The 12,508-nt window shown below is 39.5% G+C and overlaps 1 protein-coding gene across 1 annotated transcript in view; it reads right to left on the reverse strand.

Moving 5' to 3' along the window:
* LRRC9 (leucine rich repeat containing 9) overlaps window positions 1-12,508 on the reverse strand; it is a 38,086-nt gene that overhangs the window by 14,796 nt on the left and 10,782 nt on the right. The window contains exons 11-19 of the mRNA XM_052692292.1: window positions 11,826-12,002; window positions 9,028-9,145; window positions 7,401-7,536; window positions 6,391-6,537; window positions 5,250-5,371; window positions 3,992-4,201; window positions 3,049-3,168; window positions 1,880-2,071; window positions 288-413 (exon numbers count right to left, since the gene is read on the reverse strand). Of these exons, the coding sequence (XP_052548252.1) occupies window positions 288-413; window positions 1,880-2,071; window positions 3,049-3,168; window positions 3,992-4,201; window positions 5,250-5,371; window positions 6,391-6,537; window positions 7,401-7,536; window positions 9,028-9,145; window positions 11,826-12,002 (1,348 nt within the window). The remainder of the gene's footprint in view (window positions 1-287; window positions 414-1,879; window positions 2,072-3,048; window positions 3,169-3,991; window positions 4,202-5,249; window positions 5,372-6,390; window positions 6,538-7,400; window positions 7,537-9,027; window positions 9,146-11,825; window positions 12,003-12,508) is intronic.

Raw genomic sequence — 12,508 nt, forward strand, 5'->3', positions numbered from 1 at the left:
TTCAGCAGGAATTGGACATGACTGTTTCCAGCACCACGACAAAGCAAAATTCTTGGTAGCAAAAGAGATCTTTGTAAGACCTACATTTATTAAGTACTTTCAGATCTCCTGATAGAAGCAAAGATAAAACACCTGTCTTCAGAAAAAAACAATAACAAAAATACAATGAAAAACCAAGTGCTCTTTAAAGCATCATCCACAACATCAAACACGGGTGTAGAACTGTTCACATGGCTTTCCCTTTTGGTAGAACTCACTGTAAGTTGTAACAGAACAGAATATCACACCTTGTTTATCACTGATCCTTCAGTATAGTACAGTGCTTCTGCAGCTTCTTCATCAGCAATCAGGATTCCATCTAGGGTAGTGAGAGTCTTCAGTTGGCCGATGACACTGAGCCGGATGGAGGTGGGCTTGAGGAGACAAAAAAGGTTACTCTCATCTGTCTTCTTTTTTTAAATACCAGTTCATACCAGGAGGAGGCTTCCATTTCTTTCCTGGTTATTTTACTGTCAGCTCAGGGATGTTGAGCTCTGCTGTGATCTTCGGCAGAGCCACCACATCATCCCTGCTAATGCAGTTTGCCAGAAACATGCAGCACGAGTTACCTTTGGGCCAATTTTGATCTTCCTGATTTTATGTGATGCTGATGGAAATAAACTGGTCTGGAGTCACATGGCTTGCTCAGAATGCTGCTAATCTTACAGCACTCATTAATATATGAGCTGTATTTAGGAGTTCCATTTACAAGCTAGAAATATTACAAAGGCAAAAGCTCCAGAGGACATGTGAGTGATGTTTAAAGGATTCAGAAGTGTCACTACAGCCTCAAGACATCAACCAAATGTATCCCATAAATAGGGAATATGTTAGACTGCCCACTAGTTTAAAACAGTACATGGAATACACATTTCTCACATGATGAATAACAATGCCTTTGTCTGTGGATGTTCTTTCAATATATTTTGATTGCTAAATAACCCAAATGCAGTCTTTTATGAGCTAGCTGGTAGAATGCATCCTCTGAAAGGTGATGAGGATTTTCTGCTTTGCTCTGAACTAACTAACCATTGTAGCTGGATGTCAAAGCAGGGATGTGTCATACATCAGATTTACCATGTTGACACAAAGTTGATGGCAAAAAAAAATTAGCGAAATTAAAAGTTTAATCTGATAAAAGCTTAATTAATCACAACAAAGATGCACAGACTGGAACTAGCAGCTCTTATTTCTTTTTATATTTTAACAAGTATTGAAAAGCATCAGTGAAGCTTAAAGGGACCAGTGGGTGTCTGAATGGAGTTTTGTTTCCTGTTGGTTTGCTATTCAAAGTATTTAAGAGAAGTATTCTACTCAGAAAGTATTTCTGTTTGCCTGAATTGGAATGACAAAATACTCAGTATTTTTTTTAATGGTCATTTAAATACTAAGTGTTGTTCAGTGCCTCAGATTTGTAAGGGTTAACTGTGTTGATTCCCACTAAGCTATTGAAATAATGTTAAAATGTACTGATTCAAAAGAAATAAAGAGAAACATTTGTTTCAGAAGCTGGTTGGGCAACATCCATGCACAAGTGTCAGTAAAAGGGCTGAGTATTGGCTTTCTCTCCAGAGCTCCAGCCAGCACAGCTGTGCTGCTGCTGAGATGCACGCAGTGCCAGACTAACTGTACGTTGGCTCACTTGCACTTGTTCAGGCTGTGACCACAGAAAAAAGCAAAGGCTTTGTGAGAACGGAGATGCCATAAAACATTCACAAAGCTTCTTACACTGGAAGGACCTTGGAATCAATAAGGTGCAGGACCAACTTTTAAGCCTTTACGATGTAACTGTGGACCTGGTTAGAATGCTTTCCTAGGGACTTCAAGCACTGATATCTACCTTACACCATGGGTTGTGCCTGATGTCCAGGCTTTGTAAATTGGGAGTATGTTCACATAAGATGTTCATAACTTGCTTGGACTCTTTCAGCTGATTCCAGCTCAGGTCAAAGAACTGCAGTTTGCTTAAGCCTCTGATGCCCTCAAGAGTGATCACATGGTTATGGCTTGCATCCAAATACTCCAGGTTGGGCTGCAAAACAATACAGGTTTGAAGACAGTTGTGTTGCCAAAAGTATTGCAAAATAAACTTTGGTTAAAGTAATCAGGTATCTTTAAAGTCAGTAATCAGAATCTTTAAATCCATCCAACTGGATCCCGTGATCCTAACTGCAATGTGATCCTTTAAATAGATCCTAACTGGATCCTGATTCTGTGTGATTCTGTGTGGATCCAATGTTCAGGACTTCCCTTGCTCTGAACTGTCTCTGTTGAGGGAAGTCTAGAATGTTCCAAGACTACAAAGGAGCCATTACCTGGCAGAGCACTTTGGCATGTTATGCCAGGAAGTTTTTGAAAGGGGGAGAGTGCATCTGTGTTCATATCAAGATCCTCCTAAGTGGTAGGAGGTAACCTGGGAACTGGATCCCTGATTCCATATCAGCAGGATGGGAAAGCCCAGAGGTCCTGGTTAGGACTTAAGTGTGTTTAGTCATTCCAGTCTAAAGACTACAAAAGCATCCATGCACAGTGTGGCATTTTAAGGCTGAAAATGAATGCCTTCCTTAGCACCTTGCTCCAAGACCATTTAGATTTGGCTCTTTCTACACACCCTTACTTTGATAGTTTTTACAATTATTTCACTTATTAGGAATGAAGGAGAAAAGCAACGTGACACGAATCATCAAGTAGCCCAGAGGCAAAGCCAGGGGGAGAATTCAGGTACTGCATGCAGTGTTACTACTTATTAAACTGAAATGACCACTGTGCAGGACAGATGTGTGACAAAGTGATAATGCTGTAATACTGTGATTCAAATTGGAGAAAATTGCTGGCTGCTAATAGTACCACAGCATTTGTGATCCTAGGTTAGCCCCCATTCTTTTGTCATATACATTTCCTGCCTCAACCCTGTCCTGTGAGTCCACCCCACATGAATGAATATTAATGCCAGTAAAAGTTTCTTTTTTTTAAAAAAAAAAAAAGTTGAAAAAAACCTTGATTTCTCACCAAGTCATAAATATCATTTAAAGAAGCAAAGTCATTAAAGCTGATGACAAGCTTTCGAAGTGTTTTAAATCTAGAGATGTTCTGCAGCTTCTTCAGTCTGTTTCCATGCAAATTCAAGACCTAGGCCAAAAGTACATCAGAAATTATGATTTTATCAGACACGCAGTCAAATTCTGTAGTACTCCATAGCTGCCTTAAAAATATAAAGCTTCAGCTATTGGAGTGCAGATATAAATACCATCCTATTGATAAATCATAAAAAGACTGTAAAAGGTGAATGCAGACTGACAGGTAATACTGAAAGACAACAAAAGGCTATGATTAGTCATTTTTCACTGATTTGAAGAATATTTCTTTTCTTCTTCACAAAATAAAGGCAAGCTGGGTAAGATGGAAAGACAGTCTATCAGCTGATGGGAGGAGGGAACATGAAGCAACTTCAGCAGTTCCCCCTGTTTCTTAAAGAGCAGAATGGGAAGAGTGAGGCCAAGGAGACCCAAAATGCAGACCCTTAGGAAAAGGCAAATTAAGAGGACAGTTGCTGGAATTACGTTGCAATGAAGGTTGCTGTAAAGTAAAATGGGATTGAGAATATAAGCAGCAGACTAAAAAAAAATTACATCAGCTCACAAACTGGAGTTACAAATGGGACAGTTTGGAAACTATTTCATACTAGGAAGCATCAGATATTTTTCATTGTTCTTTATCAAATAGGAAGCAACAGTTGTTCACATTGCATGAAAATGATGGGCAGAGGACCACAAGTTCTACTGACATCAAGTAAACCCAAGCAATGTCAGAATTGAGCTCAAATGGAAACATCAATTTTTAATTGACCATCTTTGGTTTTCTCTGGTCAACCTGAACAACAAAGTAATGATTTTGTAACACACTTATTCTGCTGAAAAAAGCAAATATTAAAAAAAAAAAAGCAATACCTCACCTGTAGCTGACTGTAGATATTGGCCTTAGCTACTGAAAGTATTTTTACTTCATCTAAACAAGTAATCTTAGGCCTGACTTCTACTGATGGTGCCATGTTCAAAACTTCATCATCACGTTGCAAATCATGAGACGGAATAAAAACTTCTGTGCTTCTCATTCTCTCTTCTGCAATTATATTGCATGTAGAAAACAGAGACTTGTCTTTGACCTATGTAGATACATTAAGAAAGAGGAATCTAAGATTTGTAAACTGTCCGCTTTTTACTTAAGTAATGAATCTAACATTCAGCATCGAACCAGAGGAGTTTGATCAGGGAATTCATAGCAGAGAAGCTAGGAAATCATCTTTCTGTGACACAGATCTGCTAGACATTAGGTTTAAGTTGTATCATTGCACTACCTGATGACTTTTTATATAGGTCATTATATCATATATATCTCTGGCTAGAGCCAAAAGAGGTACACATATGGACTGAAGAGTCACAAAAGAGCAGCCTACAACTGAAGCATGGGACCAGGCAGCCCATCAGTGAATGCTGCTCTACTTCTTCCTTTCCCCAGAGCTGAATATCCTCATAAACTCTTGTTCGTACTCTTTTGTTTCTACCAGGCACACAGAGGAGCTCAGAGTCTGAAATGACCCTTTGCACCTTGGCAGCAAGTTATGAAGCTAAATGAGTGAAAGAGCAGCACTGCATGGGTTATATGTAAAAATAAACAGAAACAATTCTTACTTGAGAAAAACTTGCTTAGGATACCAGGTGAATGAAATATATCTCCTTTCTTTTCTCCCAAAACTTTACAACTCACAATTTAAACCAAACGACTGAAAAATCATTTGCACACTAAATATCTCTTGAAAACAAAATATTTTAAAGTCAATACTATTGGTTGCACCTTGCATGGTACCTCAGGAAAGGAATTCTTATTGATATTGGGTGCATGTTTCAAGTACATTTCCATTTACCATCAGAACTTAATTAAGGGATTTGTGCTTTCTTCGCTAAGCCTTTTACAACTACGAAATAAAAGCTTCCTCCAGCTCCCCCTATGAGTGGAAAGTGTCTCACTAATTTCCAAATAAGCTTTATCTGGATCTGATACAATGGACAGAGGAGAACCAGACTTAAAGCTGAGCTTGGCAGGTCCTGTGAGCAGAGCAGGCTTTCATTTCACCTATTTGCTTTTTTTCATTTTGATATCTGAAGTTTACAATTTAACCTCTACTGTCACACTAGGCAAAACAAAGTACGTACCAGTGTGATGTACTCAAGGTCAGCGATGTATTCTGGCAGGACCAGGCCATGGTCAAATACAAACCACTCACACTGCCATCCACTGCTGTCACAATTTCTCTGTTCCAAAGAAGCCCACATTTCTACAGTGGAGGAAATTGAAAAAAATACATTGTTCTTAAGCATTCATTTCAGAATGTTAATAAACCAAAGATACCTGCTTCCAGGAAGGTAGTTCAGACTTATTCCTTCCTGCTATTAGACTTTCTTTGCCATACAGACTCATAAAAGACTTTAAGTTGGCTATCTAATCACCCACACAGAATGAGCATGTGCCAAATTCCAGCATGAAGATCACTGCCTGTGGAAGACAAACTTAGATCTGGAGATCACAGACTGCTCTCCTGCAATGTTCTGTTGCTGCACTGTCCAAAACTACTTCATTACATCGTGATCATCTTCCTAATGATGCTTCTTTTGCTTCCATTCTAAAAAACCAGAAACAAACACAATTCCTTTATAAAGTGACAGATGCTGCTCACTTTAAGCACCTGAATGTTTAGAAGGAACATCAAACAGAAGAGGTAAAATTATTACTCAGTCTCCACTCTGTGTTCTCCTGAAAAGGAAGGGTAAAATGGAATTTATCAGTGAGAGGATGCACATCAGTGATGGAGCACTGGAGCAGGCTGCCCAGGGAGGTGGTGGAGTCTCCTTCTCTGGAGATGTTCAAGACCTGCCTGGATGCCTGCCTGTGCGACCTGCTGTAGGGAACCTGCTTTGGCAGGGGGGTTGGACTCGATGATCTCTGGAGGTCCCTTCCAACCCCTACAATTCTGTGATTCTGTGATCATACAATACAGATTTAAGCTCATTACTCACAACATTGTTTTTCTCTAGAAGCATGCTACTCTTACTGTGGATTAATGGCTAAAATCAGCGTGGCACAGCTCACTTCCACTCTGCGGACTAAATTGGCACAAATATTTATTCAAAGAGGGATCTTCTGACTTGTTCTTGTCTTTGAAAACAAGTAGTTCAGGTAAGCAGAATCTGTTCCAAGAAATGAAACATCTTGACACCCAAAGTGGAAGATGAGTTTAGAAAACAAAGGTTACTTTAACCTTAAATTTTTTGCTAACAAATACCTACTGCTACATACCATTATCTGAAGGAGATGCGCCCCTTTCTAGGCATTTCCATGGCCTGAATACTGAATTAGCTTCTGGGTAATTGACTTGACAGATGGGATTCGTTGGACAAACTGGAGCACTGTGGCCAAGGAAAACTTTTGCAATTATCACTGTCCCTAAGTGTGGAGAGAAGACACTTAATGCTTCTAGTTTAGGGGGTGGGGATGGGATAATAAAACTATAGTGCTTAATGTAATAAGACATCTTTGACTGGTAGACGAATGCTCTACTAAGTATGTAATACATATATATATATATATATATGGACACATATAAAATAAACATGGAATCATTATCAACATCTGTGTTTTTCAAGAAATAAATAGACTGGCAAAAAACCAAGTACGCACTGAAATACAACTTTTCTAGCTGGCTAGTATTTAAAGTAAACGAAATCTGAATTACAAGTGATTAAATGAACAGTAGAACCTGGGAGGGAAACTAATCTATGTTTAGCCGTAATTCTACAAAGGTTGTGAATGCTTGATTATCTTTGAGAGTTCCAATTTATTTTTTTTTCAGATTTGGTTGAAATTTGATCATTCCCAAGCCACGGAAATGACAGTCACACTGCATGACTGCCAAAGCCTTGTCTCTTGAAAACCAACCTACAATATATTTTTCCTTTTGGTGTCCTGTCCAGGACACAAATTAACCCAATGTATTTGTGCCTTTCTTTGCTCTGTCCTTTCCTAGAGCTTCTGGATCATGAAAAGATTAGATATGGCTAATTATTTCTCAGATGAGAACATTTCCCATGGATTCTCAAATTCCTGTCTGCAAATTACTTGTAGTAGGCCAATTCCTTTGTGGAGCTTCCTAATATGCAGAAATGCCACTGAAACAGACTTCCACAAAGTTTCAGAGCTCGTTTCAAGGTTACATACACCAGCTCTTGGCCTTGGGCCTATAGCACAAAATACAGCAATTATACAAGCCACTCAACATCAGTTTTAAATCCTTCCAAACTTTGGATTACCATGCCTGAATGACTCCTCAGGATCACTCCTGTTTTTGCCTTCAGCCTTGGCTTGCTGTTTCAGAAACTCTATTCTGGGACATTCACATATGTTCAGGCTGTTACAAAGAAGGACAGCTTCATTCCTCCCAGGCTGCTGCAAAGATTAAAGGCCCAAGTAACTTTGACTTAGTCCATCACATAGAAATGTAATCAGATTGAAGCAGCGTGAAAATATACACATGAATTACAATAAGGCATGCCAGGCAGGAAAAGTGAAGAATAAAGAGTAAGAAAATGGTTTATGGTGTTATTTTAACAGAATGAGAGAAACAGACAAGATCCGACTGTTAGTTTTATGTGCAGAGTTGTCCTCCCCTATGCTCACATACATGTAATGCCACAAATAAGAATCTCAGTGCAGCCTTTGTAAACCAGTACAGTGCAAATGGTAAGAAAGCAAAAGCTGAAAATAGCAAAAAAATATTTGAAGATAAAATCTTGCTGTCCAAAACTCTGATCTTTTCTTGGAGAAAAGCAAGAAAGGCAGGCATGCAAAAGGCTGGAAAGAAGAAAAGGAGAGTAACAGAGAAGAGTGATACGCTGCCATGGATTTGTTTTTCTACTCTATGTTTTTCCTTCGTTAGGCAAAAGAAAAACTTCCTTATCTGAAGTATCTCCACCTTTGGATATATTCAAAATCTGTCTGGACAAGGTCATGGGCAGTCTGCTCTTAGCGACTGCTTGAATGGGTGCGTTGGGCAAGATGATTCCCAGAGGTCCCTCCCAACCTCAAGCATTCTGTCAGCCTGTGAAAATACTTTTTCTGATCATAATTTTTTTTTACTCATCATGAAATAATGTATTACACTTGTCTGGCTATTTTTTCAGTCTGGTGCTGAAAGGGGTCATTGGGACAGGACTGACAGTTTCAAGGGTTTATGACTGGGCTAACAACTAGGATCCATGCCAGCAGGGACCAATAGTAAGGGTTGGGTAGCTGGAAATACCAGAGAAAATACTGATCTTAATCTTATTGTGTTTAAGGACAAAAGATGTGGTGATTTAGTTTTAGGACAAGGCTTGCAAAACAGGACACAGGATGCTGCATTACTGGAACTGAGATTGAAAGAATTGAAAATCCTTGATACGATTTAAAATAGCCATGGTAGGAAAAACAAAATAATATTTTGTTGAAACACACAGAAATGAAAATTCGAAGGTAAACGACTGAAGAAATGATTGAATCAATGTGATCCACAGGCAGCTCACAGAGGTGCTGCAGCAGTGACTGTGGAGACATTCAAGATAGAACAGCAACAGTACTGGCAAACCAAGAGGGACACAGATGAGAAGCAGTGAGTGAGAAGAGATGATGTGCAACAGCAAGAGAAAGGGCAAGGGAAGGACAAGAAGACGGTGAGGAAAAATGGGAAAGTGCTAATCATGGCTTTGCCTGAGATGGCATAAAGATGTGAAGAACGAAGCAGGAGTAAAATGAAGAAATATGGTAAGGACAGGGAAGAAACAGGAAACACGAATGAATAGAAAACTGATGAAAGAAGAGGGGAGAAGAGAGCAGCACTTTTCTGACTACTCCCTTTGCTCTCCTTTACTTATAGCAGTCTTTGTCCATTTCATAGCATACCGCATGCGTTGCCATGTCATGGAAGCCATCCTCCAGTACCTGAAGCAGCTGCTTTTCCTTAACTGACCACTCAGGATTAAATACATAAAAGAGATACTCCAGCTTCTCTTTGTAGTTTCTTAAGAAGACAAGACAGGTTTCAGGTTTTCATTATGCAGTTACAAAAGCAGACAAAAATACCAGTATAGCTACTTTAACCAGAGAAAGCTGATACACATTTAGATAACATTTATAAGATAGCAGACTAAAATTAATGCAAATTCTATAATATTCACTGTAATCTCAAAATCACTTGCAAGAGAGAACCGTCTTTCCTGAACCTTTGCAATTGGTACAATCAGCCTCCATTTCCTTGATCATATTTTACAAATATGTAACTTTTTATTTGCCTCTTGTGATGGTTTTGGCTGGGATGAAGTTAATTTTCTTTATAGGGAAAGGCTAATGTGATGCTGTGCTTTGGGTTTTTGAAGAAAATAGTGGTTATAACTCACCAAAGTTTTTAGTGGTTGCTGAAAAGTACACAGAGCCAAGGGCTTTTTTGCTTCTTGAGCTGCCCTGCAGGCTGGGGGTGCATGAGAAGCTGTGAGGAAGCAAAGCCAGAACAGGCTGATGGAAGGGATACCTCATACCATACAGAGTCATGATTAGCAGGAAAAACTGGGGCAAAGAAGTGGGGACATATGGAATGATGGCACTTGTTTTCCCAAGGAAGCGATACACACAGGAAGCCCTCCTTTCCTGGAAGCAGCTGCCTGCTTTTGCCTGCTCATGGGTTAGTAGCAAATGAATTCCTTCTTTTACTTTGCATGCGCCTTCATCTTTTGCTTTACATAGAAAACTGCCTTTATCTCAACCTATGAGTTCTCACACTTCTATTTTTCTGATTCTCACCCTCCTCCCACTTGAGGAGAGAGAGCGAGAGCCGTGTGCAGGGGTTAAAACACAATGGTGCTGCAAGAGAAAAAGTCTTTAATTTGCTGAAGACCAGGAAGGTAGCTGTAGCACGAGAAGAAAGAAACACAATCTGTTTTAACAGCAGCAAATATTACACTGCTGTTGATAATTATTCCTTTGTTTCCTGACTTCACTGCCCTCCCCTTCCCCCATTTCTCCCTTCACCAAAATTAGCAGTAAACCATGAGGTTGTTTCAATTTAAGAACAGTGTTGAGCAAAAAGCATGGGCTGATTCCTACATAACTGCATTTAAGGGAGATTGATGCCATAAATTGCCTGGATCAATTGGAACAGACTCTTGCTCATCATGAACAGATCCAACATGGCCAATTCATTCTAGGAGCTAACACACTAGGACAGTTTTCCATGCAGCCTGCAGGAAATATTGTACCACCATGATACAGAATACTCCGAGGAACTTCCTAGAAAGTTCTGTTCTCTCCAGGTAATATGAAAAGAACTCCAAATCCTATTGGCTGTACCAATCTGAGTTCCCCAGCACAGGAACAATCTGATACCCAGTACGAGCTTAAATAATTTGAGTGATGATCATTTTGTGTTTCCAACTTTATGCAAAGGATAGTAAGGGATGAACAAATCTGCTTCACGTTGTATTGAAAGAAAAGATCAAAAGAGTATGAACAGTGGTAAAACTGTAACTTTCAAAAATACAGTGACACATCAAGTCTGCAAATTTCTCAGTATTGCAAAGAAAAGAATGGATGCAAGCAGTGGTTCTGTTTCATAGCTACAGGTGGACAACCACGTGTCCTAAGACACTGAGGAAGCAGTTTTGGGCAGATAATTACCAATGCTTATGATGAAAAACATGTTTGCATTGTAAGTCTCAAATTGATTTGTGAAAGGAAGTGAAATAAGTTAGCACAGTGACATCGATTTCAAAATTAACACTTGCATAAAAAACTGGCCTAATCTGCATGGATACAAATCAACTTTGTGACATCCTTGCCATATCCATATGTTCTCCTGTGGTACAAATGAAATACAGATGCATATACATCCAAGTGGGCTTTGCTTTGCACTGTTCATCTACTGCTCCTTTCAGCTTTCAAGGAGCCTGGCCATTCGTAACAACATTTACTGTCCTTTCACAGCCACATTAGGAATGGATAAAATAAGACACAGATTCTAACATCATCAATCTGACGCACGTCTCAGGCCTAGAATTTTCTACCAAGCTACTGTGTGACCAGCAGCTTTAAGGAGATTATTCTTCCCCTCTACATAAGAACCTGTCAGCGTTCCCACAACATAAGAAGAACATGGACCAGTTGGAGTGACTCCAGAGGAGTCCATGAAGATGATGAGAGAGCAGAAGCACTTCTGTAAAGAGAGAATGAGAGAGCTGAGGTGTTCAGCTTGGAGAAAGCTCTGTGGAGAACTTACAGCAGCCTTCCTAGCCCCCCAATAAAGGGACTCTTATAAGAAAGCTGGAGAAAGACATTTTACAAGGGCATGTAGTGATATGACAAGGGATAAGGGCTTCAAGCTAAAAGAAGGTAGATTTAGGTATGACGTAAGGAACAAATTTTTCACTGTAAGGGTGGTGAAGTTGTGTGTGCTTGTCCCTGGAAGTGCTCCAGGTAGTTTGATGTGTCTCTGGGCAAGCTGCTCTGCTGGGAGGTGTCCCTGCTCGTGGCAGGGAGGTTGAAACTAAATGGTCTTTAAGGTCTTTATCTAAGGAAAACTTCTTCATAGTCCTATGAAAAAGGTTAACCAAAAGGTTAAGCAAGAAGGTTAAGCAAATTTACTCTCTGAAATCACAGATTTTAATTTGTTCACATGGCAGTGCTGCACTAAATAGCACTTAGGCACTTACTCTGCTACACTGAAGGTTTCTTTTTCCAGAAACGTTTGGAGCTTCTCTTCAAATATCAGCCTTAGGATTTGATTGTGCACTCTGAATGCACGGTTTATTTTCACTCCAATGATATCATACGCTCTGAAATCCCTGCTACAAAACCGTGACTGAATTAGATCACAACAGGAACTAAACCTGAATGTGGAAATACACAGAGGAAACAGTGTTAATATTTTCTTCTTCAGCGCAACCCACATTATTTTATTCAGTTCCCTATTCAAAAGAAAGAATCACAAGCAATACATCCAGCCCGTTTCATTTCATTACAACTTCATTCTCTCAGATGGAGATACATAAATTTACCTAATTATATTCCAACACAGCATTCAAAGTTAAGGATCAAACATCAACACCCAACCATACGTGATTCTTTTCTGTGTTCTTTTTCTCTACTTGCACTCTTGTATCTACAGTCTGTTTAAATCCTATTTCACTACACAGATTAGCAGATCTATGCTTATAAGTGAAGCCATGCATGAAGTGAGCAGAGTCTGCAAGAACCTTCAACAGTTTCTAGCTTAAAACTTGACAAAGAAGAGGTGGTCCGCTGTCTAGCTGGGAATCTGGAGACTGGAGCTCAGAGTTCTGTTCTACCACCTACACTGTTCTACCTGTGGTACTCAAGTCAGCTCACTTAATAA

This window comes from Tympanuchus pallidicinctus, unplaced genomic scaffold (genome assembly GCF_026119805.1).
Source record: "Tympanuchus pallidicinctus isolate F22 unplaced genomic scaffold, pur_lepc_1.0 scaffold3, whole genome shotgun sequence".
Classification (NCBI taxonomy): domain Eukaryota; kingdom Metazoa; phylum Chordata; class Aves; order Galliformes; family Phasianidae; genus Tympanuchus; species Tympanuchus pallidicinctus.